We start from the raw sequence: 25,216 nt of genomic DNA on the forward strand, positions 1-25,216 counted from the left end.
TAATCCTCAATAGAAGCAAGCTGATTTGCCAATATAGAAACTACCCACCAAAACAAAATTCAGTACTCTAAAGGAAAATAGCAAAAATCCATATTTTCAATAACATCCACAACAGAACTTCCCCGATAGTCTACTGATTAAGAATCCACTTGGCAATGCAGGGAACATAGATTTGATTCCTGGTCTGGGAAGATCCCACATGCTACGGAGCAACTAAGCACATGTACCATAACTACTAAGCCAGCACTCTAGAGCCTGTGAGCCACAACTACTGAACCCAAGTGCATCTACTGAAGGCCGCATACCTGGAGCCCATGCTGCAACAAGACAAACCACTGCAATGAGAAACCCGTGCACCCCATTGAAGAGTAGCCTCTGGTCACCACAACTAGAGAAAGCCTGTATGCAGCAGCAAAGACCCAGCACAGCCAGAAATAAATTAGCAAATAAATATATTTTAAAAAAGACAGTACATATACTCACAAAAACAAAAAAAGTAAAAGAAAAAAGGATCCGTAATATCTGCTGTAAAGTAAACAAGTATATATGCTAAGCAAGAAAATGTGACCCTTAACCAGGGGAAAAAGCAGTCAATGGAAACAAATGTTTGAGTTAATAGATACGAACTTTAAAAAATTTCTTATAAGTATTGGGTTTTCTGTAAGATGTTATGGAAAAACCCAAATGAACTTTTTGGTGAACCCAATGTATTAAAAGGTTTAAAGGAAAGGATGAGCATAATGGGAGAAGTGGGAATTACATACAGTAAAGTTAAAACTATGAAAAATAACCAAATGGAAACTCCAGGATTGAAATAGATAACATTTACAATAAAAATTCATCACATGGACATAATAGAAGATTTGAGACAGAGAAAGAAAGGATGAGTAAACATAAAGGCAGAGAAATACAGGCTATCCAAACTGATAACAGAAAAAGGAAAAGTTACTGAGGCAATCAAAAGGTTCCTGCTATCACTGTTAGTATTTTACATTCTTCTGAAAGTTCTAGTCAATGCAGTAATAAAGGAAATAGAAATATGAACAATAATACAGGAATGGCAAAGACAGTTACTATCATTTGCATATAACATGACTGACCAACAGAAAACTCAGCTTATAGAGGTGTAATGTTAATTTTTTTTGGTGTCATCTTGACTGGGTCATGGAAGACCCAGATACTTGGTCGAACAATACTCTGGGTGTTTCTGGGAGAGGTGTTTTTTTTTTTTTGCATGAGATTGATGTTGAAGCTGAAAGTCTGATACTTTGGCCACTTGATGCAAAGAGTTGACTCATTGGAAAAGACCCTGAGGCTGGGAAAGATTGAGGGCAGGAGGAGAAGGGGACTACAGAGGATGAGATGGTTGGATGGCATCATTGACTCGATGGACATGGGTTTGGGTGAACTCTGGAGTTGGTGATGGACAGGAAGCCTGACATGCTGCGGTTCATGGGGTCGCAAAGAGTCGGACACAACTGAGTGACTGAACTGAACTGAACATTTAAATCAGTAGACTGAGTAAAGCAGATTGCTTCTGTAGTGTGAGTGGGCATCATCCAATCAGTCAAGGGTCTGAGTAAAACAAAAAGGCTGATTCTCCCCCAAGTAAGACAGAATTCCTCCTGCCTGCCTCCCTTGGACCTGAAACACTGGCTCTTGAGCCTGCCAGCCTTGGGACTGGAATTAAACCCTCAGCTCTCTTGGTTCTCAGGACTTCCTGAGACTTGGGAACATTATAATACCTTTACAATACTTTTGTCCCACCCAGAAACAATTATTTCAGTTATTTATTCTCAAGATTTATGGCTTTTGCTATCTAAGTCATATTTAGAAGGTCTTTTTTAGAAGGTCTTTTCTAGATCCTGCGTACTTACAGATCTAGATTACTAGTTTCTAGATTACTGCATACTTATGGTTGCTTTTAATAGTTGGAATTTTTCCCATTAGATTTTCTATCTGATTACTGTTGGTATATGGAAAAGCAATTTGATTTATTCAGCCACTTAACTCCTACTAGTTCTGACATGTTTATTGATTCTCTTGAGTTTTCTGTTTGTCAGTCATATTATATGCAAATGATAGTAACTGTCTTTGCCATTCCTAACTTACTGCTCATATTTCTATTTCCTTTATTATTGCGTTGAGTATAGCTTTCAGAAGAATGTAAAATACTAATAGCAATAGCAGGAATCTTTTGATTTCCTGTTTCAATAGGATTATATCTAATGTTTCAAATTAAGCATAATATTTTCCTGTCAATCTGAGACAAATAGTTTATCTTGTTAAGGTGAAAGTGAAGTCGCTCAGTCATGTCCAACTCGTTGCGACCCCGTGGCCTGTAGCCTAGCAGGCTTCTCGGTCCATGGGATTTTCCAGGCAAGAATACTGGAGTGGGTTACCGTTTCCTTCTCCAGGAGATCTTCCCAACCCAGGAGCTGAACCTGGGTCTCCTGCATTGCAGACAGACGCTTTAACCTCTGAGTAAACTATCCTTTATTTCCTTATTTTGGATGAGTTTGAAAAAAGGAATGAGTGTTGAATCATCTCAAATGCCTTTCAGCTTCAACTGAGATAATTAAACATTTTTCCAGTTTGATCTCCACATGCAATATATCTGCTTTATAGGCTTCCTAGTATTAAATGATCATACAGTATTGTAATAAACTCTGATCACAGTAGACCATTCTTTCATTTCCTGGTCTTAGACAGGTTGCCTTTCCTATATCAGGTTCCTTATCTCTTAAATTAGAGCTAAAAATTATATCTGCCCCCATGTTATAAGGATGAGATGAGATAATTCATAGAAAGTAAATTTATATAAAATGCTTAGCCCTGCAGTCAGCATCTTGAAATTAATAACGTTACCTTTGGATTTTTGTTTTGTAAATGAAGTCAGTGAGACATTGGAGCTTGTGCAGGGGCTTGGAGCCTCTGCTCACACCCAGTCCTCCTTCCCACTCCCCAGGATGGGTTCTTGGCCACCCTCTCCTTTGCCCAGCTTCACCCTCCCCACCCTGAGCAGCAACTGCCTCCAGAATCCAGTGCCTTGGCAGGGGTCTGAGTGTAGGTATGGGTAGGAATGGGGAAGGGCACTCACACCAGTCAGAGCCTTGGGGCAGAGTATGGTGGAGACCATCATGCCCTGGACTAGTGGTGCCATGGTGCCTCAGTGGGCAGCCAGCCAAAGGGCATGGCTTGATTAGATGAGCCTGCCCCTAACCTGAGGACTGGGAGCTTTTTAATTTTGACATCTCAATACCCTGAGGGTGGCTTATCCACTATGGGTTGGGGTACCACGCCTATAGGAAGAAGAAATATCTGTCTGAACTTCTCCAAGGTGCTCCCCAGCTGAAGCCTGGTGCATCTTTCCAGCAGCCATCATGAGCAGGTGCGTGTGTACCCTGAGTCACGGGACGGGGGCCCAGGACACCTGTGAGGTGTGCTCTCACCTTGGAAGCATCCCCGTACTGGAAGGAGCATGCCCTTGGCTTGCTTCATGCTGGAGGAAGCTTCTCTTCCTCCTCCCAGCCTTCCTGAGTCTGACTCGCAATGCCTCAGAAGCATTCTCAGAAGCTGTGCCATTAAATATGAATTATATTGTTTCAGTGATTTCACGTAGAAGGTAAATGCTCTGATATTTGCACCTTAAACAGGCATTGCATAATATAAAGGTGAATGGTAAGAGTCATGCAGATAACTTAAAATTTTAAATTTGCATTTACTTAAAATGACATTAAATAGCCAATTAAAAACATCATGATATTCTGAGAGACTGTGGAAGGAAGAAAAAGCTTTATATTTTAATACCTTAGCCCTTTTTTCTGCTTTATTGAACAAAGAGCCCTGCATTTTCATTTTGCACGAGACTCCAAAAATTATATAGCCAGTCCTTCCCTGGGATGTGGACACTGGGGCCACTGTACAGGGGTCTCTGTGGGTTTGGTGAGATCCAGGATGGTAAAAAAAAAAAAAAAAAGAAAGAAAAACAATATTTTATACTACTTGGGAGTGGACTTTGAGTTTCTCAAAATACTAATGGAGAAAATGGTTTCTGTGTTAGAGAAAAACAAGAGAAAAGAAGGCTAAGGTGTAAGTGTGCTGCTCGTGACACCCAAGGTGTATGGCAACAGCACAGCATTAAGGCCTTAGGAGAACTTGGTGTCCAGACAGCAGTTTTGATGAACTGTCTGAACTGACCACTTGAGTATTGACTATGTGACTTAGGGACCCTACTTAACAAAAACATTCCAAGTGGGTTCACTTTTTAGAAAATGTATGAAGTTAAGTTTATAACTAAAGCAAAATGTAAATTTATAAAGAATAAATCAGCAATATGTTATAAGGTTTAAATTTCACGAGGCAGAAGGAATTTCGGTAAAAAGGGGTTTAAAAGACCCACAGAACATACTTTCAACTGTGGGTTTGAGCTGTGGGCTCTGGGCAAACAACTGTAACAGATACCCTAGTGAGTGAGTGTTAGTTGCTCAATCGTGTCTGACGCTTTGCAGCCCCATGGAGTGTAGCCCGCCAAGGTCCTCTGTCCATGGAACTCTCCAGGCAAGAATTCTGGAATGGGTTGCCATTTCCTTCTCCAGGGGATCTTCCCAACCCAAGGACTGAACCTGGGTTTCTTGCCCTGCAGGCAGATTCTTTACCATCTGAGCCACCAGGAAAGCCCCAATAGATAACCTAACCTTGGAACAAACTAAGGAAGGAAATGCATGACAGCTGAAAAGAAAAGAAAGAAAAAAAGCAAGAACTAGCAAATAACAAAATCGACGTTGTCATGTACCCAGTACTGGAAAGAATACTGGTCACCTCAGTACTAAATAGACAAATCAGCTTCAAGCAGAAGAAAAGAATAAGGAGCAGTTCTTTAACAGCCATCGCAGTGGTTCCCACATCCAGCGCTTCAGTAATCACTGCTGTCACAGTGTCTTGCTAGAGAGGCAGTTTCACTCAAGGTGAATAGGTAGCTGATTAGCACTTTTCAGAAAGCCATTGTCTGAGGTTCTCTGTGCTTGATATTATGGTGCCGTTTTCTCATTAAGATGATTCATGAAATTTTTCAATTAGATTCCTATGGTATTTTTAAAAGTCAATTTGGTTTCAACCTTTCAACTAAATGTATGAGTCAGTGTATCATTCAGACAGGTGTGGACCTGCATAATTATAAAGTTAAATGATGCTTGAACAGAATTGAGAAAATGAGAAAAGACTTAAGGCAGAATTCAAGATGACATAGCTATTTCAAAAAGGACATACTGAAAAATAGGCATGAACAGGTGAGATACAGTTAGCCCATCCATTCAGAATGGTGTGGTCTTGAGTCAGCTTCAATGGTTCGGATCCTGACTGTCACGTTCTACCTTTGTAGTTAAGCAAAGCTCTTACTGCCTTTTACATATCTAAACTTTTTTGTATGTAAGATGAGGTGACAATAGCAGCTGAGTCTTAGGATAGTTGTGAAAATTCAATGAGAAATTGCCTGTAGAGAGCTGACTTTAGCAAACAGAAAATGAATGTTAGTTATTAGTATTCCTAAATGATATCTCTATTCATTTAAAATTTGCTTATTTGTAATCAGGTTGATCAACTTAGCCATGAGGATTAACACAAAGGTAAAAATTCATGAGCTACTGAAAAATATAAAGTGGTATTCATTATTAAAGTGGACTAAAAATAGCGAAAAGAAAATATCTTTTTAAAATTTCTTTTGATAAATATAGCCAAGCACTTTAAACCGATCCTGTACGTAGTTCCTGTTTTAGTTGTTGACACTATCTTTGTCTACTGAATCCTTTTGGTTTCCAGGCACCTTCTTAACTTTATTGAATATTTTATGCTGCGCATGTGAAATATATAGTCCATGTACCTGGGACTGTTTCTGTCTACTAGTTTTTCTTGCTTCTAAAAACAGAAAAGCGGAATGCCTACGGCTAAAGAGAAAATTCTATCTCTCGTCAGTTCCTTCTGCTGATATTTCAGGACTCCAAATTATATATTCATATAATTTGGTTTTTCTGACTCTTTTTAAAAAAACAACAACATGAAGTCAAAAACTAAAATGCATTGCTTTTTATAGCAGAAAATAGCTTCAACTGCTCAAAGCTAACTTAGAATAAAATCCACTCAACCTGAAAAACATAAAATATGTATATATTTAAAATTTGCCTGCAGATCCCTTGTCACTCATAGTCCCACACAAACATCTTTTATGTCTTTTTAATGTAATATTCAAGAAATGGGAATGAAACTTTATTCTTGTTGAAAAACATTGCTCAATCCTGCCCTTAGCATAGTACCTGGGATCTGGTGAATTATCAATACAAACTTGTTGAAAGAATAAGTGGGTAAACCTATGGAATATGTGAATAAACAAAGTAAGGCATATCAAGCCTGAAGAATGCAGTCTTTGCCTGACTTTTGCTTTACTCCTTAACACATTTCCTAAGCTGTGCCTCTTCCTTCCAATATTAAAACTAATAAATACAATTACTCATACGTGAGAGTTTCCTAGTAAAACACATAACTAAATTGCTTCTGCCTTGATTAAATGAATTTGCCTTCTGCATTGACAGTAAATGCTGACAGTAGCTAACATATATTCATCATATATCTTAGGCATATAAAACACTTAAGAACAGTATACACATACGCACATGTTCTGTGTATGTAACATCTCCCTACAGGCTGGGCATGAGGCCGAGAATTTCTTACATAATCTCATTAATATCCTCAACAACCCTATGAGGTACTAGATACTAATATATTTCTCAGCTTATATCTTGAGGCTTAAAGAAGTTAAGTAATTCCCCGCTAAAGTCAAATAGCCATTAAGTATCAAATCAAGAGTCACAGTTTGCCTAATTGCTGAGTCAGTCTCTTAACTGCTGTGATAAATTACTTCCTGTGATACTTGATTACTGGGAAGCAGAGAGAAGAGACTTCCTCTAGGAAGAGGACACCTAGAAGAGGTCAGCGGCAGCTATGGTTGGGTGAGAAACTGAGGCTTCTGAGCAGACTGGTGAGAAGTGATCAATGAGGCATGGGGGAAAGGAATAGCAAGACAGAAAACTGGCCTGTATCTAGAGTCATATAACTGATCATCCAAACCAGGATACGTTTGAAAATGAAAGGGAGCTCATTCATAATGACACCAGGATCGCACCACAAACGGGGACTGTCCTGGGAAAACTAGGACATACTGTCACCTTTCCCACGTCCCTCCCTTGCTTTTTCTCTTTTATTCCTTCTTTTTGCCCCTCTTCCCTCTTCTTTTCTCTCCTCATTTGTTCTCCCCATGGCTCTCACCAGCTTTTTCCATATACCTTTAGTGGCAATAATTTGCCATGATTATCATGAATCAGGATGCTCACTGCTGCTACTGCTGCTAAGTCGCTTCAGTTGTGTCCAACTCTGTGCAATGCCATAGACTGCAGCCCACCAGGCTCCCCCGTCCCTGAGATTCTCCAGGCAAGAATACTGGAGTGGGTTGCCATTTCTTTCTCCAATGCATGAAAGTGAAAAGTGAAAGTGAAGTCGCTCAGTCATGTCTGACTCTTAGCGACCCCATGGACTGCAGCCCACCAGGCTCCTCCATCCATGGGATTTTCCAGGCAAGAGTACAGTGTCCCTTATTTGAACTTATTTAGACAAATGCTGCAAAACAGCATTTCCTTTGCTGCTCTGTTAGTTACTGCTGTGTAACAAATTATCCCAAAATGCAGTGGTCTAGGAAAATGTGTATTATCTCACACAATTACTGAGAGGAATTCAAGAGTAGCTTAGCTGGGTGATTCTGGCTCAGGGTCCCTATGATGAGCAGTCAAGCTGACGGCTAAAACTACAGTCATCTGAAAATATGGCTGGAACTGGAGGATCGACTTCTGAGTAAGCTCACCCACATGGCTCTTGATTCCTTGCCACTTAGGCCAACCCACAGAGCTGCTCACGATATGACAGATCACTTCTCCCAGAATGAATGATCCAAGAGAGAGGAGAAAGGCACAGTGTGTCTTACAACCTAGTTTCTGAAGTTTCCCTCTCTCACTTCTACTGCATTCTATGGTAGAGACACTGAGGACTTGACCAGAGTTAGAATATCCACTTCCAGGAAGACTCACATGACTGTTGACAGGAGGCTTTTGTCCCTTGCTATGGCCCTTCCATAGGTCTGCTCATGACATAGCAGCTAACTTCTCCCAGAGAAAGTGATCTGGAAGAAAGAAGAGGAAGTCACAGTGTCTTTTTTAACCTAGTTTGTTAAGCCATCCACCATCAATTCTGCTTTAATCTGCTCATTAAAAGTAAGTCACTCAGTCTGGTCCACACTCAAAAGGAAGAGAATTAACCTCCACTTCTTGAAAGGAATAGTATCAAATAATTTGTAGACATACTTAAAAATCAGTACAGCTGCATAATTTTTTTTAAACTCTGACTCCTTAATTTAGTTTTATTCAAAATATTTTATTTTATTCAAAGAAAACAATAAGATACAAGAGAATGCAATGTGAACTAAGCTATTTATGTTATGTTTTACCAGAAAAATTAGAAAACACACCTAACTATACAGCAATGGAAGAATGGTTTGATGAATAACAGTACTTCTATGGAAGAGAATATTGTACAACTATTTAAAATCACTCAGAAGCCTGTATATTAACATGAAAAACATTTATGATGAAATATTTATAGGGAAAAACAGTAAATTGTACATTGAAAAAATATGCATAAAAAATAGATCAGATGGGAACATACCAAAATAACAACAATGGTGAAATCATGGGAGGTTTGTCTTTCTCTGTTTCCACATTTTCTGTGGTATAGCTGTTTCCAAGACTTCTGTTATGTATTGTTCTGTAATGTATAATTTTGTTATGATTATTTTTTATTTTAAAAGATAATTCAAGATAATACTGACTTTCTAAATAAGGATTCAATAGGCATTTTTGTATTTTTTTTCCTATGTAGCAAAAAACAGACTGTGCTCAGATTTTAGATAGACTTCTAAGGGGTTAAGTCTCTGGTGGCTTAGATGGTAAAAAATCTGCCTGCAATGCAGGAGACCTGGGATCAATCCCTGGGTCAGGAATATCCTCTAGAGAGAGGAATGGCAACCACTCCAGTATTCTTGCCTGGAGAATCTCATGTACAGAGGAGCCTGGCGGGCTACAGTCCATGGGGTTGCAAGAGTCAGAGCAATTATGTTAGTGATGAAAGAGTGGGAAAGTGGTGACACACTCAAAGAAAAGTGGTGATTAGTTGAGAATTTAATTAACGAAGACAAAGTATGGTTGAACACCCTAGGGAGTTAGATACTCGCCCTGCTTTGTCTTGAAGAGGCAGAGGGAGAGACTAGCTATAGCTCATGGAAGCTGTGATCTTCAGTGATCAGGCTCCAGGAAGTGAAACAAACAACCCCATGCTATTCTCTGACTCTCTAGATCACCTGCCCACCTCCCACTGATGGAACCAACCAGACTCCAGAGTAGAAGGACTTCTCTGATAAAAGGTAATCCCATACATAACACAAAGAAGGGAAGAAATTGGATCTGAAAGAGTAAGTGGAAATGCCTACCATATGGGGATTATTTAAATTAGCTGGGAGATGCTCTGATGAGAAGATTCTGAAGATCTTACAATTATACCTCTGTACTAAAAATACATATCAACAATATTTGAGGACTATATATTTCAGCAATCAAACTGTTCACATAAACATGTCCAGATAGCACACTGGTTATGGACATTTTCACCCTTAGATACACACACACTGCCTGCATTTTAGATCACTGCAATTCATACTGATTCTTGCATTTGTTCATGCATATCTTATACCAAGTTTTATATTAGTATAGACAATATGTACACAAACCTGAAGAACATTTTCAATAATATGCACACTAGTGACCCCCCTGGTAAAGTTATTTCCTTTGAAATAAGAGATGTAGAAGTGGACATATCCTTTAGCTGAACCATGAATCTCACCAAGGGAAGCTCCTTGTTGGGTTGAGTTTCATTTGATTTGGTTTGCTTTACTTAGCTGCTCACCATGTAATCTCTACCTATCATAATACCTCAACAGGAAGCCATCAAAATTTGTTGAACGGATTTATTAAGACTTTATCTTTTAAAGCCTCTACTGACAGTAAAGCAGCCTCAATAGAACCATGATTTTTATAGTTTATAAACATGTTGGAAACTTCAGCTTTTTTGTAATGATTATAGTTACAACTTATCTTTTTATAAACAAAGTTAATTACTACTCTTATTTAAACTAGATATTTTATTCCAGTGTTGCAGGCAGTATAAGTCACTGCAGTGTTCTATAGTTAACAAAATAATAGAATACTGATGCTTTTAACATTAGCTTAAGTCACTGGAATTTGCATTCACATATGTGTGTTCATATTCCTGCTAATTAAAGAGTAATTATAAATTTCTATAGGTGACCATCTTTACCGCTGTGAAAGTTTCATTATCACATTGTATATAAATCCAATTTACCTTATATCAATCGAAAATATTTTTAAACTCTATAATTTCTACATTATGATTAAATTAATATTTTGAACAATTCACAAGATGACCAAGCAAGTTGCTGAATCTTTTCCACTTAGGAATTAAAAATGTTATCTTCACTATTTTATGGAGTTTAAGAGAAAACTTAAAAGAATGAGAATGTATTACCCAAACCCATTACTTGGTTTAAGGCATAAAATCCAGAACCTCTAATCTTTGGGATTTTGAACTTTCAACCACTATATAGAGTGCTTGAAAAACCAAACATCCATGTTGTCTCATATAAAAGTTATTGATATTCCACTGCCAATCTATTATAGCATTTCATAGCATGGCCCATTATCAAAAAGACTGAAATATAAGCAAATGGAGAAAGGTTTTATCAACCAGTGAAACAGTCCAAAGAAGTTCAGAACTTGGAGTGTCCAAGCATCACATTGTAGACTCAAAGAGTCTAGGGCTTCCCAGGTGACGCCAGTGGTGAACCCACCAGCCAATGCAGGAGACTCAGACAAGGGTTCGACCCTTGAGTCCGGAAGCATGGCAACCCACTCCCGTATTCGTGCCTGGAGTATCCCACAAACAGAGCAGCCTGCCAGGCTGTAGTCCATAGAGGCACACAGAGTCAGACACGGCTGAAGCAACTTAGCATTCATGCAAAAAGTCTAAGTTATAAACCATAACTTAGGCACTGAGTAAATTCTAGCTGGTGGAAGAATTCCCAATAATCAAAATCTTTTCTACTACAAATTCGAAGCCAACATGCCTTTTTTGTTAAATATCATTAAATATTTATTCTCCATTTTCCCTGCTCTTTTTAAAGACCTGAGAAAACTCTGGTTAGATTTTTTTTCTTCTACAGTAAAAAATTGCAATGTGAGCTTGATCTCTTAAGTTTCATTTAAAATCTTTGACAACACTTGAAATACTTATTAATATTAAACGTTGTATATATATATATATTATATATAGCAGGACAAAAGCATGTCTTGAGCCAGAGTCAGCGTGAGTGAGTTTGTACAGACTGCTGGGCAAGACGTATTAATTCCACCTCCTCCTGCATCTGCCATACAGAAAATCCAGCATGACCAATCTAGCCTACAGCTTGACAGAAATAGTGCTGAATATAACCAACTGTTCTTCAGGTCCCTTTGCTTATTATCTGCTCAACCAAAAGAACAGAAAGGGTCTTGATGGCTGCTGGATGAAGACACGTAATTCTGTGCTTGAAGGCTGGAGTTATCCCCAAATAAGGCTGTGTCAAGCACTTTTGGATGAAAAACTAAACCCAAGATGTAGCTTTATGGGTAGGAATTTGAGTGTACTATTGTAATACATTTCCCCCTGCATATCCTTTGAAAGTAGTAGTTGTTCAGTCACTCGTGGTGCCGACTCTCTGTGACCCCACACACTGCAGCACACCAGGCTTCACCTTCTCCCAGAGCTTGCTCAAACTCATGTCCATTGAATCGGTGATAGCATCCAACCATCTCATCCTCTGTTGTCCCCTTCTCCTATCTTCAGTATTTCCCAGAACAGGGTCTTTTCCAGTGAGTCAGTTCTTCGCATCAGGTGGCCAAAGTATTGGAGCTTGTTTCAGCATCAGTCCTAATGAATATTCAGGATTAATTTGATTTAGGATTGACTGGTTTGATCTCCTTGCAGTCCAAGGGACTCTCAAGAGTCTTCTCCAACACCACAGTTCAAAAGCATCAATTCTTCAGCGCTCAGCCTTCTTTATGGTCCAACTCTCACATCCATACATGACTACTGGAAAAACCATAGCTATGACTAGACAGACCTGTCGGCAAAGTAATATCTCTGCTTTTTAATATGCTGTCAAGATTGGTCATAGCTTTTCTTCCAAGCAGCAAGCGTCTTTTAATTTCATGGCTGCAGTCACCATCTGCAGTGGTTTTGGAGCCCAAGAAAGTAAAGTCTGACACTGTTTCCATTGTTTCCCCATCTATTTGCCATGAAGTAATGGGACCGGATGCCACAATCTTTGTTTTATGAGTGTTGAATTTTAAGCCAGCTTTTTCACTCTCCTCTTTCACTTCCATCAAGAGGCTCTTAAGTTCCTCTTCACTTTCTGCTATTAGGGTGGTGTCATCTGCATATCTGAAGTTATTGATGTTTCTCCTGGCAATCTTGATTCCAGCTTGTGCTTCCTCCAGCCCAGCATTTCCCATGATGTACTCTGCATAAAAGTTAAACAAGCAGGGTGACAATATACAGCCTTGGCGTACTCCTTTCCCAATTTGGAACCAGTTTGTTGTTCCATGTCCAGTTCAAACTGTCTCTTCTTGACCTGCCTACAGGTTCTCAGGAGGCAGGTATGGTGGTCTGGTATTCCCATCTCTTTCAGAATTTTCCACAGTTTGTTGTGATGCACACAGTCTAAGGCTTTGGTGTAGTCAATGAAGCATATATTTTTCTGGAATTCTCTTGCTTTTTCTATGACCCAATGGATGTTGGCACTTTGATATCTTGTTCCTCTGCCTTTTCTCAATCCAGCTTTAACATTGGAATTTCTCAGTTCAGGTACTGTTCAAGCCTGGCTTGGAGAATTTTGAGCATTACTTTGCTAGCATGTGAAATGAGTGCAATTGTGCAGTAGTTTGAACATTCTTTGGGATTGCCCTTGTTTGGGATTGGAATGAAAACTGATCTTTTCCAGTCCTGTGGCTGGAAAAGCACTTTCACAGCATCATCTTTTAGGATTTGAAGTAGCTCAGCTGGAATTCCATCACCTCCACTAGCTGTTGGTAATGATTATTTGTACATAAACCTCAAGTGGAAGAATCTAGAGTGTGACCTCTTATCCCTCTGGTGTGGTACAGCTAGCTCTTGACTCTTTAGATTCACATCTTCAAAAGAAGAAAGCTCCTAATACTATTAACCTAAAGTGCCTTCAGCTTCTCTGTTGTTGTTCAGTTGCTAAGTCGTTTCCGACGTTTTGTGATCCCATGTACTGCAGCACGCCAGACTTCTCTGTTAACTTCCTATTCGCTGAGTTTTTTGTTTCTATGAAACAGTAGAGCTATAATTAGAGATAATTTTTTCCGTTGCAGTTATAAACATATGGCTTGCCTCATGAATATTCAGACAAGAGTAGATGTCTAAGCAGCCCTGTTGAATGGAGCCCTCTGTGATGAGGGAAATGGTCTCGATTTTCACTGTCCATTACAGTGGCCACTATTGTCATGTGGCTATGAGCCCTTGATGCATGGCTATTCCAACTAAGGAAATGGGATTATGGTATTTTACTTTAACTGATTTTAATTTAACATTGAATAGCCACACATGACTGGTGGCTACTTACTGGACAGTGCAGGTCTGGAGACTGATTTGAAAGCACCAAGTAGGAACCTCTGTGCCCCAATTCCTGTGTCTCTATTTCTCATAGCACCTCACCCTCCAGGACCCTTCAGGAAACGGGATGCTGAATAAGGTTAAAACTATGCTTCAGGCACAGTTCTTGTTGCAAATACAAGTCAATGCTCGTGGGCTTATACACACAAAAAATGTTTTTGTAGGAGTGTATACACCCCACAGAATCAGCTGGACGCCTGGAGAATCGAACTTGAACCGGCAGTCTCCGAGGATACCACTGCTGGCCTTACCACTGCTGGACACTCGCCACCTCAGTGCCTCCCCTGGTTGCTCTCTGCTGGCCACTGAACTCTCAACTCCACAGTGGCCACGTCTCATCACTTCTAATTGAACTTTTGCCATTGCATCCCCACTCTAAGATCCTGCCAGTCCATGAGGAGGAAATAATCTGCTTACCTTTTGAGTTCATAGATAGCTTTCTCCCTGTTTCAGGGGCAAGGGACTGGGGTCGGTGTAGACAAAAGCATTCATTTAAAGGAAAAGTTCCAACTTTATTTCTAAAGAGATTAACCTTAGCCAACTGCAAAGAAGTGGAAGCAGAAACAGAACGATTTGCTAAACTGAAAAATTGTTCTCTTAATTGTTTTCAATTTTCTGAATATGGCTTTTATTAATCATTAGCCACTAAATTATAGCATAAAATTGTATAATTATAGTATAATTATAATTAGTTACAAGTATATATAATTGTTCATGAAGTTATAATTCATAATTTGTAATTGGCATGGTTAAACTAATGGCTGATGCCATTGAAATCTCTATGAAACCATGTCAGTAGAGCTGTACTGCATGGTGCGCGCCTGCCATCTAGTGGCAAGATGCTATTAACGCTATCGCACAGAGTCGGACATGACTGAAGCGACTTGGCGGCAGCAGCAGCAGAGATCCCAAACTGGAAAAGACCCTGATGCTGGGAAGGATTGACAGCAGGAGGAAAAGGGAACAACAGAGGATGAGATGGTTGGATGGCATCACCGACTCAATGAACATGAGTTTGAGCAAACTCCAGGAGATGGTGAAGGACAGGAAAACCTGGTTGCTGCAGTCCGTGGGGTCGGAAAGAGTTGGACCTGGCTGAGTGACTGAACAGGAGAGATCCCACAGGGCTTGCAAAGCAAACTAGAGTTTTTCCCACTCTACAATTTTCTCAGTGTTCTGACCCAATCCAGCAGACACTCGTTAGGCCTTTGCAATTCTCTCCCATTATATTCCAATCTATTCCACTCCAGGCTAATTGTACACTATAAATCTCTGAGAACCGAAGAAAATCTGAGCAGCACTTTGAACCGCATTGCCTAAACCAAGTTCCCTTTCTAAGACTGCTTTTGTGTTACATGTGTCCGGAGACGACGCATGGTTTGGGCATGCTATTAACATCCCACAGAGAATATCTTGGCTACTATTACAAAAGTGCAAGTTATCACTGGAGTCACTGATGTCATAGTTCTCTGACTTCTAAAGGGATTTTTCCCCCCCAAAGAGTGATAAGCTTAGTTTAAGAATACAATGAAAGAGGATCTATCAGTATTGTTTTCAGACTGCTCTAGGTGGTTTGGCTGAAAGATGAGATGAAGTTGTGATAGGCAGCAGGAGCGGAGGTCCATGCTCCCTAGAGACAGCCTGGGTCCAGGGCTTGGGCTTGGTTCAGGCTGTTTTTGATTCATACTATGAAAGGCAATAAGCAAATATTTTAATCTGGATCTGGAAGCAGGAGGAAGATTTGGAGTATTAACCAGGATGGCAAGATGGATTTGAAGTTTGGGGACTGAAGAATCTGGGGATTGTTTCCAATTAGATCTTGACTGGAGGAGACAAAAAAAATTGTTTTCTTTTGGGCAGGGTGTCATAATAGGAGTTTTTGAAAAGCAAATGACTTCCATAAACTACTAAGTGGGTGGAGCGTGGAGACAGGCCTGGTAAGGATAGAGCTACAGTTCTTAGGGACTCTCTCCTGCCCTCCTGCTTCCCAGGCCATCCCCTTCTTCTTTCCTTTTGTGTTATTCTCTCCTTTGCCATGGTTGACTTGCCTTTTCATAAATGGCAATAGCAGTTTTATCAAAATTATTACATGGAATTCATAATTTGATATAATTAGTGAATATCTAAAATTGGTGAGTTGAACCTTCTGTACTTCTCTCTCAGGAGTAAGTCTCCAGTGAAGTTTCTTCATAACTGTCGATGACCTTCAGATTGTTTTCCCATTGATGCACAGCTCTAAATAAAGAAGAAGAAAAAAGGCAGGGGTGCTCTCTGGTCCTAAAGACTAAGTTATCCTCCTCATTCTCATCAGAGACTATTATCTAGAGGCTGACCACTCACCAAAGAGCTTACATCTGTGCGTGCACGCTGGTGCCTGTCTAATTAGTGCCTGGTTGCTGTTTAGTTGCTCAATCATGTCCCACTTTTTGTGACCCCATGGACTGTATGTAGCCCACCAGGCTCCTCTGTCCATGGGATTTTCCAGGCAAGAATACTGGAGTGGGTTGCCATTTCCTTCTCAGAGGTAACTTCTGCCTCAGGGATTGAACCTACGTCTCGTCTCCTGCATTGGCAGGGGGATTCTTAACCACTGAGCCACCGGGAGGTGCCCAGGCAGAGCTAAATCCTGTCTTTGTGTGGCTTTAGAAACAAGTATTCATGAACTAGATTTTTTTTTTTAGGTAAGAGTGATACATTCAGAAAACTAAGATCATGGCATCTGGCCCCATCACTTCATGACAGATAGATGGGGAAACAGTGGAAACAGTGGCTGACTTTATTTTGGGGGGCTCCAAAATCACTGCAGATGGTGATTGCAGCCATGACATTAAAAGATGCTTACTCCCTGGAAGGAAAGTTATGACCAACCTAGGTAGCATATTGAAAAGCAGAGATATTACTTTGTCAACAAGGTCCGTCTTGTAAAGGCTATGGTTTTTCCAGTAGTCATGTATGGATGTGAGAGTTGGACTATAAAGAAAGCTGAGTGCCGAAGAATTGATGCTTTCGAACTGTGGTGTTGGAGAAGACTCTTGAGAGTCCCTTGGACTGCAAGGAGATCCAACCAGTCCATCCTAAAGAAGACCAGTCCTGGGTGTTCATTGGAAGGACTGATGTTGAAGCTGAAACTCCAATACTTTGGCCACCTGATGCAAAGAGCTGACTCATTGGAAAAGACCCTGATGCTGGGAAAGATTGAGGGCAGGAGGAGAATGGAATGACAGATGATGAGATAGTTGGATGGCATCATCAACTTGATGGACATGGGTTTGGGTGGACTCCGGGAGTTGGTGATGGACAGGGAGGCCTGAAGTGCTGCGATTCATGGGGGTTGCAAAGAATCGGACATGACTGAGTGACTGAACTGAACTGAACTGATACCCTTGGAGAACTCACTGACGATTCAAAACAGGTTGCAATTATTCCTCAAATGTTATAAATTACATTTTGTGTGCTCATTCACATCTCACTTTTTGGGAACCCATGGACTCCAAGCCTCCCTGTGCCAGGCCTCCAAGTCCCTCACCATCTCCCAGAGTTTGCCCAAGTTCATGTCCATTGCATCAGTGATTCCATCCAGCCATCTCATCCTTTGACACCCTCTTCTCCTCCTGCCCTCAATCTTTCCCAACATCAGGTACTTTTTCTATGAGTTGGCTATTCACATCAGGTGACCAAAATACTAGAGTTTCAGCTTCAGCATCAGCCCTTCCAATGAATATTCAGGGTTGATTTCCTTTAAGAAAATGTAGCCTCCTCCAAATGGCTCAGATGGTAAAGAATCTGCCTGAAATGCGGGAGACCTGGGTTGGATCCCTGGGTTGGGAAGATCCCCTGGAGGAGGGCATGGCAACCTACTCCAGTATCCTGGCCTGGAGAATCCCATGGACAGAGGAGCCTGGCGGACTACAGTCCATAGGGTCACAAAGAGTCAGACACAACTGAGTGACTAAGCACAGCACAGCCTCCTTCAAATTCTCCTGCATATTCTTCCAAAAGGGTAAAAGATGTGGAAACTGTAGAATACTCTCCATTTTTGACCACAAAACCCTGTAAGACTGCCTGAAGAGAAGCAGCAGAGGACACTATAGCATCTGATACCTAAAGACACACACTTGGCACTTTCTTCCACTGTTTCTAGCATGGGAAAATTGATCCCTTACCTCTTATTCCTTAGAATTCATCAGTGACCTTCAAGGCTGACTTTCTCATCTTTATGGAGGTATCTCAGCCCTAGTAGGGACTTTCTTGCTTTTAGAGTCTTCTGACTGGGAACATGAGTTTGATATCCACGGGTTTTCAGGTTAAGGATTCCAAAAAAGTTATGTTTTTATATTCGTTACTGTGCAATGGTATAAGGCCTTCTACCAACATAAAGTGATTCACTGGGATAGAAGTCATCTCATTTCAATAATTCAAAGTCTGACAGAAAGTTGACGGCATTTTCTATGCATTTTAAAATAGAAGTGCAAAGAGAGTTGGTGTGTGTGTTTAACATAATAGCTATTTCAGGAGGGGAGATTAGCTTGCTGTTTAATCCAGTCACAGAAAGATAATCACAGATATAAGACCTTAAATTTCTTTATGTAAATAGGTACTTCTTTTTATTGTTCATTCATTCTACAAATGAATACGAAGTAATTTCATCCAGTATGGTTGCTGTGTGGTGTATACACATATATTCATTAATTGTTAAAATCGCACGCATTATATATAGTGATTATGCACATAATTTAGAGACACTATATTGACTGGGGGCGGGGGGCGGGGGGCGGGGGTGGTTTCCAGTTGTAGTCGGATTCGTTCATAATCAGATGAAGGGAAAAAGAAAACAATTTCAGAAGCATTCGTGTCTTTTCCGTTTCATCAACCTTAAAGCCTGGGCGTCGGTCTCACTACATTCAGGATTCTTTCAGGATTTTTAGCAATGGCTTTACAACCAGCTATATGCTATGTTTAGAATTGCCATCACAAAAGAAAACACTGTAGTGAGGAGCCGGCTGGGGGAAGAGTACACAGAAGGAACCCCCGGACTTTCGGGAGGGGGCGGTGGGAATGTTTACTCTAACAGTCACAAAGTGACTTGAAAGAGTTCCGATTCTCCGAGCAGATAACTGGTGTTTCTGACTCCAGGGTCTCTGGATGCCCAACCCAAGGTGCTCCCTCCTCACGCACGGTGCACCCCCACTTCCCCCCCAAAGCCTCGGGGAACGGAGGCGCCCGGGCCGTAACGCGCCAGCCCGGCCCTCGCTGCCCCCCGTTTACCAGGACCCGCAAGCTGAAGCGACCCTTTCTGAGAAGTGGGAGGCGGGGACCTTGGATGGGCGCCTGAGGACTTCGCGGTGTCGCGCCCCCAGGGGTGGCATCTCGCCCGCTCCGTGCTGGGCCAGCGAGGGGATCGGGTCCGCGCCGGCGGCTCCCGCGGCGGCCCCTCCCCGGCGCGTCTCCGCGCCCCGCGCCGCCGCCCAGTGTCCTCGCCCCGCGCGGGGCCGGTTCGTCGGGGTCCAGGGACCCGGGGCGGAGGGCGGGGATGGAAGGGCCAAGGTGGGAACCTTCTCTCCCCGCTCGGATGCCCCTAAGGTGCCCCGCGGCGAGGGCGCGAGGGCCTGGGGCGCGGCAGGCACCGGAGGCAGTGCCCCGAGCGCACGCCGGAGGGCGCCGCGGGCCTCGCCGGGCCGGCGGCCTGGAGGGGGACGCCGGGGGGCGGGCGGGCCGCGCGGAGGCGGGGCGGAGGCTCCCACCGCCGCCTTCTCCTCCTCCTCCCGCTTGTCGTCCGCTCCTCCCGGCCGCCGCCTCCGCGCCCTCCTCTCGCAGCCACCGCCTCCGCCGCGCTGAGGAGCGGGGAGTCCGCGGCGCCGGCTCGGGGCTGCGGGATGGGGACTTAGCGCCACGGCGGCGGCAGTGGCCGCGGCGCACCCGGCCGCCGCCCCGGGGCCCGTCCCGCCGGGGCCGCCGGGCGCGGCCAGCCCGCCCCGGAGCCAGGCCCGCGGGCGGCGGCGGCGGCAGCGGAGCTGGGCAGGTGGATGCGGCTGGAAGATGGCGCCCTCGGGTCCGGGCAGCGTAAGGCGGCGGTGCCGGCGGGTGCTCTACTGGATCCCGGTGGTGTTCATCAGCCTCCTGCTCGGCTGGTCCTACTACGCCTACGCCATCCAGCTGTGCATCGGTGAGTGAGCGCCCGGCCCGCCCCGCGCGCCCCTGGCCCCCGCGCCTCCCACCTGACAGTCCCGGGACGCGGGGACCCCGAGCGCCCGGCGCCGCGCCCCGGCTCTCCCCACCCACCCCGGACCCCCGAGCGCCCCGGGCGCCACCAACTGGCTGCGGCTCCTCCGGCGCCGCGGCCGAAAACAGCCTCGGGGCAGTCTCCTTCCACTCCCAGTACGGTCGCCTTCCCCAGACAACTCTCCGGTGACGGTGTCACCCCCACCCCGGCGCGCTCGCAGCCCAGCCACACCCCCTCCCTCGTCTGGCCGGTACCCGGGAGAGCGGGGGACCCCCGGCGCCCAGCCGAGCGGGGAGGTCCGGGGAGGCTGCGCTGGGCCCCAGAGGGCTCCGGGCTGGGCCGGGAGCCGAGCTGCGCCAGCCCCGCGCGGAGGACGGGGGCCACGGGTGTCCGAGCTGTCCCTCCCTGGTGGTCCCTAATCCACTTTTTAGACATTTGTGACAGCACGAAGGGCCGTTTTTGCTGCCTTTACGGTTGGAACATTGTCAATTGGACACTTTCTAGCTACGAAGACGTGGAGGGAGGAGGATGGAGCGGGGGACGAGGTGAGCTACTAGAAAGTGTTTTCAGAGATCTATGCGATACGCAAGACCGGAATTTAGGTGTCAGGATAATAGAAAGAAAAGAAGAGGCGACCCTTCCGCTGTTTTGTTTTGTTTTTTTTCATCCAGGGAGCCAAGTGGCTCAAGTCCAAGTTTTAGGCTCCCGAATTGGTGGATTAGGGTGCTGTCAGTGCTGAAGATGAGAAGGAAACAAAAAGTTGATTATGCACAGCTAGGGAATACAGTTCTGTTCCTTCATGTAAGCAGGCTTCCGTTAGAGGTTTTGTGAAAGCTCCTGTGTTGTCAGAAAAGGATAAGCCAGACGATGACGTTTCTACCAGTGACTTGTGTTTTGTGTTTTCATCCTCCAGAGCACTAGCTTCTGGTGAGACCAGGAGAAAGGTTAAAGAGTGGCCTGCTCAACTTAAGCGTTTTGCAAGCTGCCTGATTCAGACAGAATCTTCTCCGAAGCCGTCTTACCTCAAAATGTTGCCCCTTGTGAGAAATAGCAGGTGTCAGAATAATACACCAAAATAATGACTAACTTTAAAGAGAATTGAGACTGATTTTCCATTTTGTATAGTTTTAAGATTTGATATTATTACTTTGTTTATTGGATTAAGAAACAATATTTCAGTACCCCCAAAAAAGCGAGCTTTTTTTTTTTTTTTTTTTTAGGAATTGTGTACTGAAATCAGGACAGCTCAACTAAGTACATAGTATTCAAGTTATCTAAAATGTACAGCAAGAAAGTTTTCAGAACCATGTTGTACTTTTTGTATTAACCATTAGTTTTTAAAGGACCTGCCCTGTTGAGGGATACTGTAAATGTTACATAACTATTAGAAACCTTTGTTGTATTTCATTTGTTCTCTCTCTTGGATGCAGTGAGCAGCTCCAATTAATGGAATTGACACAAAAGAGGGGAGTCTCAAAAGGCCTCAATTATCAAAACAGGCAAACTGATTCACCTTATCACATTAAGCTAAGAAGCTTAGCCTGATGCAGTCTCATGTCCATCAAGAGGAAACACATGAAGGCAGAGGGAGCTTTTTGACCCCTCTGGTTACTTCTGCCCCAGCTGAGTTCTGCATGGAGGTCTTCCTGTGTTGAATGGACAGGTATTGGGGGAGGAAGAAAATGGAAGATTGCTGTTTTATCTGGATATTAATTTTATATACGTGCATATGTATGTATATGCTCAGTCATGTCTGACTCTGCAGCCTCATGGACTGCAGCCCACGAGGCTCCTGTCTCCATGGGGTTTCCCAAGCAAGAATACTGGAGTGGATTGCCATTTCCTACTTCAGGGGAGCTTCCCCACCCAGGGATTGAACCTGAGTCTCTTACGTCTCTTGCATTGGCAGGTGGATTCTTACCACTGCACCACCTGGGAAGCCCATACATATATATATTTTTTTTTCTGTAAGTTTTTTTACATATACTTTTTAAAATTTGTATATACTTTCTATAAGTTTTGGAGACAGAAATGGTGACCCACTCCAGTATTCTTGCCTGGAGAATCCCATGGACTGAGGAGCCTGGTGGGCTCCAGTCCATGGGATCACAAACAGTCGGACACGACTGAGTGACTTCACTTTCACTTTCTATAAGTTTAAGATAAATCTAAAGTATCCATGAAACCCCACACCAGTATTTTAGTAAGTGTAAATTTGACTAAGGGAGGAATGCCTCTATTTTTATTTTTTAAAATTATTTTAAAATTATTTTGCTATTCTTATTTATTTTAATTTCTTGATTGTACTGGGGTCATATGGGATCTTAGTTCCCTGATCAGGGATTGAACCCATGCCCCTTGCATTGGAAGGGCAGAGTCTTAACTACTGGACCACTGGGGACGTCCCAAATGCCTCTTTTTAAACTAAGTGACATGGTCTGTTACCGATCCTTTCCATGATCATCGAAAGTGAAGTCTAATATCATTTGTCTCACTGCCTCCCTAGCCTGGTACAATGCCTGTCATGTTGAAAGTGATCAATAAATAGCCTTGAATAAGCAACAAGAAAATGATTTAGAGGCAATGTCTCTGAAGTTGTCAGAAAGTAGTTTTTATACTAAAGCCATAGAAACGGATTGTAAGTAACCCTATGAAAGGTCTAGATCCTAGAGTCTAGAGTGCGTGCATGCTCAGTCATGTCTGACTCTTTTTGCCCCATGGACTATAACCTGCCAAGCTGCTCTGTCCATGGGGTTCTCCAGCAAGAATACTGAAGTGTGTTGCCATTTCCTTCTCCAGGGGATCTTCCCCACCCAAAAATCTGTCTCCTGACCCAGGGATCAAACCTGTGTCTCTTGCATCTCCTGCATTTGCAGGCAGGTTGTTCATCACTGGTGCCATCTGGGAAGCCCAGAGTCTAGAAGAGCAAATTGAAAATAAACTTAATTCTAGAAACTGTGACAGTTTAAGAGTGATAAACTCTAAAAGTTTGAATAGTCTTGGTTGGGGGGGTGGGGTTTGAAATTAGCTGTGCAATTCCCTGAAGATGATGGTGGTGGTTTCCTTGCTAAGTCATATCTCTCATAATCACCAGGAAAGAGGGCCCCTAGTGTGGCGGGCACACAAAACTAGGCTTCAGTCCTTTTCACAAACAACGAGGAATGCCAACCTTCCCTACCCACCCCCACCCCCAGCATTGTTCACATCTCTGACTGCCCTGCCCTTTGTAGATCCTTTTTCTCTCGGAAGTAGCTGTTTACAAGCTGATTTTCCAGATTTCACCCAGAAATCATTGGCTAGGGTTGGGACCAGAGGGTGGGGGTTGGCAACTGGAGCTGGTGATGAACAGAATAGAAAAAGAGGGCGGTTTAGCCTTCCTTCTGCATCTGCTGGCAGCTGGGATGACCCTGAATATAAATGACTTTGTGCCCTTTGCTGAATTAACTGCAATTTAGGAGTAGTGCTTACCCTGGTATCCTTGGAAACCAGAGATAATGGTTCTCATTACAGTGGGTTTCTATATTTAACAACCTGAATGTGTGTGGCTCTCTAGGCACTTTTCAATTAGCATAATGTTTGCTTACTGTTTGGATTTTAGAAAAATAAACTCCCATCTCTTTTTGGAATATGTGTACATAAAAAATATAAGGGGCGTACATACATTGTATGAGAGTCAAGTACTTGGGGTAAGTTTCCTTCCTGTTCCACCAGAGAAGAGCTAAAACAGAGCTGCTAATATTTGTGATCATTCAGAACGCGTTTATCTAGTTTATTTATGAACTGGTTTCTTCTCTGCCTTCCTTCTGCCTCCCACTACTCTCCCCTCTCCAGCTTCTTTTATGTCTTATCTGTCATTTGGTCCTTTTAGTTTCTAGTTAGCTCATTTTCCATATAGTACGATATTAATAAATTTAAGGGTTACATTTATAAGGTGGGTGTTTAGGATGCAGGATAGAGGGGATGAGGGTAGTCTGCAGGCATGCTTGCTTCAGGGAACATACTGAGCATGGTGATGTGTTTTCCAGATCCATTATGGCCATTCAACAAAGTTGAATATGGTAACTGAAGTTTCCCTCTTTTAAGTGAGAACATGTAAAATTGCTTCAACCATTTTTATACTTTTTTATTTGATAATAATTTCAAAGTTATGGGCTTCCCTGATAGCTCTGTTGGTAAAGAATCTGCCTGCAATGGAGAAGATGCTGGTTCGATTCCTGGGTTGGGAAGATCCGCAGGAGCAAGAATAGGCTACCCACCCCACTATTCTTGGGCTATCCTTGTGGCTTAGCTGGTAAAGAATCCGCCTGCAATGCAAGAGACCAGAGTTTGATCCCTGGATTGAGAAGATCCCCTGGAGAAGGAAAGGCTACCCACTCCAGTATTCTGGCCTGCAGAATTCCATGGACTGTATAGTCTGTGGAGTTGCAGAGTCAGACATGATTGAATGACTTTCACTTTTTCAAAGTTACAGGAGAGTTTCAAGAATCACACAGTAAAGCTCCACATACCTTTCTGTAATCATTTTGGTTTCCACTTTTCTAAAATGTTTTCCTTCCCTGCCTTGACCTTCGGTGGGTGCCAGGAAATATTTGTTATTGAGTTGTGTGCTCATAGGGTTCCGAGTTTGCGTGTGGGCTTACTGAAGTCATTTCAAGGAATCAGGAAGATTGAAAAACTTAAAAATCATTTAGGCCAACTCCCTTTGGGATTTGTAGATGAAGATGTTAAATGTCTCAGAGTTGCTACCAGTTCTTTATCCTTTTTCCAAATTAACCAGTGTGACTTCAGCTGCTGTGCTGCAAATGTTAAAATGTCTCCTTTTCCTTGCAAACTTCTTGCCAAATCTCTCTAGCCCAATGAAGTCCCTTAGCAAATTTGTTATAACTTTATGGCTGTTGTTTAATGAGTTAACAACTCATTAAAAGTAAGCTTTACACAGTGATTTCAGAATTTTAAGAGGGTTTATAATTTGGGCTAGATAGTTACAACACTGCTGTTGTAGTACAGAAGCAACTTTAGCTAATTTAGCAAATGGGTCTGACTGTGTTCCAATAAAACTTTATTTATTAAAATAGCAGGTCAGACTGGGCCCTT

General features: G+C 42.8%; 1 protein-coding gene across 1 annotated transcript in view; it reads left to right on the forward strand.

Moving 5' to 3' along the window:
• ZDHHC2 (zinc finger DHHC-type containing 2) overlaps positions 19,536-25,216 on the forward strand; it is a 66,273-nt gene continuing 60,592 nt past the window's right edge. The window contains exon 1 of the mRNA XM_018042102.1: positions 19,536-20,065. Within this exon, the coding sequence (XP_017897591.1) occupies positions 19,939-20,065 (127 nt within the window). The 5' untranslated portion in view covers positions 19,536-19,938. The remainder of the gene's footprint in view (positions 20,066-25,216) is intronic.

The sequence above is a fragment of the Capra hircus genome, chromosome 27 (genome assembly GCF_001704415.2).
Source record: "Capra hircus breed San Clemente chromosome 27, ASM170441v1, whole genome shotgun sequence".
Lineage (NCBI taxonomy): Eukaryota > Metazoa > Chordata > Mammalia > Artiodactyla > Bovidae > Capra > Capra hircus.